General features: G+C 47.1%; 1 protein-coding gene across 1 annotated transcript in view; it reads right to left on the bottom strand.

Annotated features, from left to right (window-relative positions):
* WNT3 (Wnt family member 3) overlaps window positions 1-8,248 on the bottom strand; it is a 31,456-nt gene that overhangs the window by 8,687 nt on the left and 14,521 nt on the right. Inside the window, exon 2 of the mRNA XM_031063620.1 lies at window positions 2,505-2,776. Within this exon, the coding sequence (XP_030919480.1) occupies window positions 2,505-2,776 (272 nt within the window). The remainder of the gene's footprint in view (window positions 1-2,504; window positions 2,777-8,248) is intronic.

The following is an 8,248-nucleotide window of genomic DNA, read 5'->3' as shown; positions in this document are numbered from 1 at the left end:
CTGCTGACAGAAAAGCTGCTGAGAGATTTTCAGTGTCTCGGTGCTTGAGCAGTTCTTTCATAACTTGTTTAGAAGTTTTATGACAGTTTCTTAGTGACCGTTTTTAGAGAAAATTAAAACTTTCTGATCTTTTAAGTGCTGAAATTTAGGACAGGCTTTAATTAGGCAGAAAATCAGAATGTGTTGAGCCCTGCTGACAAGTTATTTGGTAGTAAATACAACAGTTACCCCAAAATACAGCCTGGCACAACAGAGGGGAAGTGAATCTCATGGTGCCTATTAGTGCTCTAATAAGGTTTGACAATCCTGGCTCCTGCAAAGAATCCCACATTAACACAAAGCAATGATTTTCACTGAAATTCTCAACTGACATTTCTGGGATCTGAAACGATACCTACCCTTACTGGGAGGCTGAAACTTGAAAAAAAAAAAGGATTGTATGAACTGTTTCTTTGCAGAATTTTTGGGGCTTTGAAGGAAAGATTCACCATAACTCCTGAATTCTGCAGGGGATTGACTGGAAAGAGTTCAAAGTCCTGCTCTTTCCCCTCTTTCTCCAGTTCCTTGAAGTCTGTACCATAAAATTCCCATTTCCAAAGCACCACTGGAAACAATAATTTCTGTGCAAGAAAGAGATTTTGGGCTGCAGGGACCCAGTGGTGTCAATGCCCAGGAAGAGGAGGGGGAAATGTTTTTTTGTTGTGTTCACAAAGCTGTGAAACCAAGATATCACCTGTGGATGTCCCTTGTGCTGAATGTGGCACAGAGTGAACAGAATCCAGGGGAGAAAATGGAGATTTTTATCCACTGGGAGTTGTTAATTCACCACTTGGTTCAGATTTGTGGGGATGCCTTTTTCATCTGGGCTCTGGGACATCTGAGATTATCATGGGGCTGTGCTGGGGAGGGTCAGGATGGAGCTCAGGGAAAGGTTCTGTCCCCCCCAGAGGTGCTGGCACTGCCCAGGCTGCCCAGGGAATGCCAGAGCTCCAGGAGGGTTTGGACAGCGCTGCCAGGGATGCCCAGAGTGGGATTGCTGGGGTTTTTGGGCAGGGCAGGAGCTGGGCTGGGTGGTCCCTTCAAACTCAGGGAATTTTGTGATTTTATGATTTGTCCCTCCAGCCTCTCCTTCCAGGCTGTTCTGGGGCCCTTTCTCACTTTTTCCAGCGAAATGCCCCATGATCTCACTGGCAATGGCCATGATGTCACTGGGAATCCCAATTTTCTGGTGCCTCATCAATGCCCCACAATGTCACTGGGAGTGGCCATGATCTCACTGGGAATGCCCATGATGTCACTGGGAATGTCAAAATTATGGTGCCTCATCAATGCCCCATGATCTCACTGTGAATCCCAGTTTTCTGGTACCTCATCAATGCCCTATGATGTCACTGGGAATGGCCATGATCTCACTGGGAATCCAAATTTTCTGGTGCCTTATCCATGCCCCATCATTTATTTGGAATCCCAATTTTCTGGTGCCTCATCAATGCTCCAGTGTGCCTGATCCATGCCAGTTTAGAAAAGTGGCATTTCAGGAGCAGGGGATGAAGAGGAGCTTGGAGAGAAGAGAGGGAAAATGAATTTATAACCTCTCCTTGTTTCCTGCTTTTTGGGCTCATTTGTGAAAATACTCATTGAAATCCCATTGAAAAAAAAAAAAAGATTTATTGAAGTAAGGCTGATCAGGACCATGGATTTCAACCATGGAGGGGAAACTTGAGCCCAGGGATCTCCTGGGGTGGGCAATTTGTGCTTCAGGGGCTCTGCCTTGATCCCAAAGAGCTCAACCACAGCCCCTCTCCTTTCCCTGGGTCTGCTGGACCCAGTTTGGAAATGGACAGGGAGGTGGAGTTCCTGATCCCAGAACATGTGAGAGTGCTTGGGGCCAAACCTTCCCCTCCTTTTTATCCTCCCTGGCCCTTCTGAGCTCCTGGGATGGGACCCTTTCCCTCCTTGTGATGGGAACACACCAAAAACTGGGAAGAGAAGGAAATTGGAGAAATTGGGGTTGAAAGCTGGCACATCAGTGTGGTAATGAACAGAGAGAGACAGCTCTGTCCCAGGGTTTTCCTGGGAAGAAATTCACAGAGAAAAGAATAGGAAACAATTCTTATCTCCACTTGCCACACCTGTTGTTGTGCACATGTGGAATGTGTTATGAAAATTGTTTACCAAAGGATTGGACAGCAAACGGTGTTTGAAGAGTTGACCAATTAAGTCGAAGCTGTATCAGACTGTCTGTAAGAGTTACAAGCTTCTTAATAATATAGTATAATAAAACAATCAATATTGTGCAATCATAGAATCAATATTAATTATTACACAACTGCAAGGACACATTAGACCCTTTCCCTGTCCAGCAGGACAATCCTGGAGCATCCCAAAGCCCAGAGGAGCTGTGGGGAGCTCAATGCACAATCCTAGTGCACCCCAAAGCCCAGAGGAGCCCAATACCCAATCCTGGTGCACCCCAAAGCCCAGGGGAGCTATGCCAGCCCTACCCCAAAGCCCAGCTGCCCCCCCAGGGTTACCTTTGTCCAGGACAGGCCCGAAGATGGCCAGGCTGTCGTCGATGGTGGTGCAGTTCCAGCGGCGGCCCCGGAACTGGTGCTGGCACTCCTGGATGCCCAACTTCACCCCCTCGGCCACGCTGGGCATGATCTCGATGTAGTTGCGGCAGAAGCGGAGCTGCTTGGGCACCAGGCCGGGGATGGAGCCACAGAGGATGGGCTGGGAGCCCAGGGAGCTGTACTGCTGGCCCAGGGCCAGGGACCTGCAGGGACAGGGACAGCAGCTCTCGTCACTGACAGAGTCCTAAGGGTTTCTCTTAGGGGAAAGCAGCGGGAAGTGTTGGGTGTTGGGGAAGATGAAACAGGAAAGCCTTATCAATATGATTGTCTGGCAAAAGATTTTGAGAATATAGAAACTGGAAGTGAGATTGAAAGGAAAGCAAGCTTTGAGATCCCTCAGTTACTGAACAACTGGAAAACAATGGCATGGCCACCTGAAGGTGATCCCCTTTTGATGGAACAACACCCTCTGCTTGCAGACAGCTCCAAGGGTCAGAGCAGACCCTACAGCTTGGCAGAAGGGGCCCAAAGAGGAGTTTTTAGGGTTTGAAATGTAACACAGGAGGGTAAGGTAATGATTCTTATAGGCTGTATGGAAATGCTATAGGATTTGTATCTTGTACTAAACTGGTTAGCGAGAATCAGAATATTCAACACAGAAGATTTATTGTATTGGAATGGGAACTTCACTCTTACCCCTTTTACTCTCTCACCCTCTCATCCTCTCTCCCCCTCTCTTCTCTCAGGCCTGCTCTGAGCTGTGGCTGGCAGCTCCCAGCAGGGCCCTGCACCCAGGCCCTTTGCAATAAACCCCAAATTCCTGACCTGGCTGCAGAGATCTCTCATCTCCATCTGTCCCCACCATCCTATCCCCTGACACTCCTACAGTTGGGAAGGATGAAAGTTTGACAAGAAGGTCTCACAGATATGTGTGCTTGGCAGCATTCTTCTGAATGCAGAATCTGAAGAAGGAATAGAAATGAAAGCAAGTTTTGATATAGAAGAAAAGAATTGCTGAGCCCTGTGACAGTGTTCACAGGGGTCCGAGGATGAGGGAAGAGATGAGGATCTGACTCCACGTTTCAGAAGGCTGATTTATTATTTTATGATATATATTATATTAGAACTATAGTAAAAGAATAGAAGAAAGAATTTCATCAGAAGGCTAGCTAAGAATAGAAAAAGAATGGAATGATAACAAAGGCTTGTGGCTTGGACAGAGAGTCTGAGCCAGCTGACTGTGATTGGCCATTAATTAGAAACAACCATGTGAGACCAATCACAGATGCACCCGTTGCATTCCACAGCAGCAGATAACCATTGTTTACATTTTGTTCCTGAGGCCTCTCAGCTTCTCAGGAGGAAAAATCCTAAAGAAAGGATTTTTCATAAAATGTGTTTGGGACAGAGCCCTAACCAAGGAGGCAAAGGGTATTGAGAGGAATGGCAGATTTGTCTTTCCAAACAAGCTGTGGGTCTGCTGGTAGATAAAACCAGCACTGGGAGATAAAAGAAACAATGGGAAGGATTCCACTGATTGATGAATCGAAAAACATATTTGATTTCACAAATAAACTTTAGGTTTGCTGATAAATGAAATTAGACATTGAGAGATGGAAAAAACAATGGGGAAGAAAAAGTCCTAAATTCTATAAGAATTAAACCTTAAAAGGGAGGGTTATACATTAGAGGGAAATCTTTGGTATCAGGCGTTCCGGGAAGTCTGAACCTCTCAAGTGCCTCAGCCAATGGGGAAAGAGAGAGGGAAATGTGGGAAATAGGGATAAAAAGGGAGGCTGAGTCCTCCAAAAATTTGAGAGATCCCAGAGGAGTGCCCCATGGCCTCTCCCTTTATTGGAATAAAGTCAAAGGACTCCTCTGTCTCCTTTTTGGACATAAACCTCTGGTGTTTGTAGATTAATTTTCCTAAGAGTATGTTAGTTAGAAGGGGTTTTTATGACTTAGAGCAAAGGATAATCCCACCTCAAACAAGAAGATGTTTTTACCAAGCAGGAAGATAGCACAGGCAAACAAGTAAGTAGAAAAAAAGTTTCAGAATTTTCCACTGCAAGAAAACTGAAAAACAACTTCCAGCTTAAACTGTAATGTACTAACTTGTAGTGATTGGAGAATAGTAACATGAATATGGTAATTACAGTAGTTATGATGGGCTATAGATAAAAGTTAAGGTATAGATTGGTTCTACTGTATGAAGATGCTCAGCAAAGAAAAGTCTATAATGCAATGTAACCAAAACCAAAGGCTGTCCAGGCCTGCCTGCAGCTGGAGCTGGCAGCTGTAGGCACAGGCTCTGCCACCCAGAGTGCTGGAACGTCTTGGATGGAATAAACTGCATTTTGGAGAGCCACCTGGAGTCCTGCATCTCTCATTTTGGCTCTTACAGAGAAGCTCACAGAAGAAGAGAAAGCAATTCTTATTTCTATTCACTGCTCCTGTTGTTTGGCACATGTGGAATGCGTTACGGAGATTGTCTACCCAAAGCGATTTGTTAATTAGACACCAGTGGAATTTGGTTTGATTCCTTGGTTAACTGAGTCAAAAGCTGTGTCCTGGCTGTCTCAGACAGTCATGGGTTTTTCTTTAGTAGTTTTAGTATAGTATCTCTTTAGTATGTAATTTAGTATAGTATTAGTGTAGTGTAGTATTCTTAATATATATATGTATTATAGACTTATATATACTTATACTATATTTATATGTATTCTCTACTTATATATTAAATACTTATACTTATTATATATTATATATTATATATTATATATTATATATTATATATTATATATATTATATATTATGTGCTTAATAAAGCAATTGTTCATCCTTCTCAATCATGGAGTCAGAACACATTATTTCTACATTAGGGCCACCCTGCATCAATAGGGGACAGTGTCAGGGCTGGGGAACCCCCCCATGCCTGTCCATGCCCTGTCCTGGTGCCACTAATCCCCCTAAGCCTGCTCCAACCATTCCTAGGGGTGTGGGAAACGGATTTGTAGGGAATTCTCCAAGCCTGGCAGAAGGCTCACCCAGTGTGCATCTGTGTGCAAACCTGGAGATGAGAAATGCTGACTTGGAAATGCCATGGAACAGGACAGACATTGCTGAGAGAGACATCTCACCTCGTCCTGGGGACCCCAGCAAACTCAACATCACACCTGCTGCAATATTCACCTGTTTTAATTCTGGTGCTGTGCTGACTGCAGCCCTTTGTGGGCAGGGGAACACAAAAATTCTTGGGATTGCCTGAAGATCAGGAGCAGCAGCAGGGAAAGTTTTGCAAGTCAAAGCATGCAATGGATGCTCACATCTGAGAGGGGAAATGTCAGGTCTTGACTAAATGTGGAGAACAGACCCAACCTGACAGAATTCCAATGAGGAGAGGGACTGGATAGCAGCTTTCCACTCAGGAATCCCCCTCTGAACGAGTCTGGAGGTTGGAGCTTTTCCATAGAGGGGGCACCTGTGTCACCACAGACTCCCCACCCAGCTCTGCAGTCCTTGGGGGTCACCAAAACAGACTAAAAATTCATTTTGTGAAAGGAGGTTCAGCTGCCTGAGCATTAGAGGCTGATGGCCCAGCCAGGGTGAGGGCAGGGCAGGAATGGGATGTGGGGTTTGAATGTTGAATTCTCAGTTTTCTTTATCTCTCCCACAGCCAATCCTCCCTCCAGGAGCTCTCTTCTGTTCATGGGTTATTAATTATTAATTACCTTCTGTCCATGGCCAGTGAGTGTCCCTGCACGGCTGATCAAATTCCATCATCCCATGGGGAGATGCTCTGCCCAGGGGAGGAGCCAAGCATTCCGACCTGGATGCAATCTGAGCTTTGGGACAGCACAGCAGCCTTTGCCCCCTGCATTGCCAGAGGAGCAGCTTTCTGCTGCCCTGCATTGCCAGAGGGAGCCCAGGCCCATCTGCAGCAGCCCTGGAGCTGCAGAGGAAAACTCCCCCCTTGTGCAGGATCCCTGCTCCAGCAGCAGCACAGCTGGCACTGCAGGAGGGCTGAGCCCCCATGGGATGGGGCTGTGCCACCCCCTGACACACAGGGGGGCAGGTCTATTCTAACTCTATGTTTGTTTTTTTTTTGTACAGTTGCATTGTTATTTTTTATTTCCCTAATTAAAAACAGCTATTCCTATTCCCATATCTTTGCCTGAGAGCCCCTTAATTTAAAAATTATACTTTGGAGGGAGGGGGTTTACATTTTCCATTTCAAGGGAAGCTCCTGCCCTCCTCAGCACACACCTGGATTTCAAACCAAGACATTTGTTGCAGATTCTCTTACACTGAGTGTCCTCAAAGGGAGCAGAGATGGAGCTGCAGGTCTGAGCCCTTCTGAGAGGGGGAATTGTTACCCTGACCTTGCTGCGTCAAAGCCCTTTGGGTGGAAACCAGCTGAGTTTGGCTGAAGAGATGTAAACCCAACCCCCAGAGGGCACCTGAGCTGCAGAGTCCAACTCTTGGAACTGGAGCTGTGTTTGAAACATGGGGGGGCTCAGAAATTCCTGTTGAAAGGACAAGAGGAATGGGGGATGCCAGAGGATCAGGAATGCTCTCCTGGTGGTCTGGGGGGAGCAGGGACCTCTCTTCTCCTCCAGCACCAGGCAGGATGAGCTGGGGAAGGCGAGACCAGCTCCAAGTTGAGCTGCCAGCCAGAAAAAGCCATCGTGACCCCCTGGCACTGAGCAAAGCCCAGGAGATGCTGCCAGAGGAGCCTGGTGAGGTGTCTGGGGGTGTGAGCCACAAATGTCACAAATGTCACCTCTCTAGGAGCAGGCAGGACGTGGCACAGCCTCAGTGGTGTCTCCAGGGGAGTGCAGCCACCCCCTCACCCTCAGCAGAGACATCCAGGGGCAGGAGGACAGGGTGGTGTTGATGAAATTGGATTCCTCAGCTCTGGATTTTCCTACAGCTTCCCTCCTGGACGTGTCCAGGGTGGTTCTGTCCTTCTGTTTCCCCCTGGAGCTGTGGCTGGGGTGGTTTAAGCTCTCACCCAGGCACTGCTATAGGAGCTGGGGTGGTTTAAGCTCTCCCTCAAGCACTGCTGGAGGAGCTGGGGTGGGTTTAAGCCTCCTCCCTGTTGTAAATGGGATGTTAAACACGGGCAGGGGACAAAGGAGCAACAGCAGCGAGCTGAGGCAGTGGCTTATGCTGACAGTTTGATCAGTCTATTGGAAAGACTTCTGAGAGATTGTTTAGTTACAGTGGGAAGAAGGGGAAGATTAAGACTTTGTGTCCAGCCGGAGAGGGCAGGACAATGGCTGCTGAGAGGGAATTCAGACCAGGGGGGTGCAAAGGCACAAACCTCAAAGCAAAACACCAGTGCCCAACACTTGTTGGAGATTCTCTTACACTGAGTGTCCCCAAATCCAGCCTGTGCTAGCAGAGGAGAATGGCACAGGAGCTGTTGTGTGTGGGGGGATCAATATTATCAACATTCCTGAATATATCAATATTCTCTGACTGAAGCTAAAGTCCTCCAGCAGCCTTTGGTAAAACACCTGAGCTCTGCAGGGCATGGCCAGGGCACGGGAGCTGTGCAAACCACGAGTCCAAGGCAATTCAAATTTCAAATAATAATTGTGGTAACTGCAAGGCACACAGGGATCCCAGGCTCCCCCGTGGTGGAGGAAGGATAGAGGTTCCCTATTGTA

Source organism: Geospiza fortis, unplaced genomic scaffold (assembly GCF_000277835.1).
Source record: "Geospiza fortis unplaced genomic scaffold, GeoFor_1.0 scaffold373, whole genome shotgun sequence".
Lineage (NCBI taxonomy): Eukaryota > Metazoa > Chordata > Aves > Passeriformes > Thraupidae > Geospiza > Geospiza fortis.
This window is presented reverse-complemented; position numbering and strand designations above follow the sequence as displayed.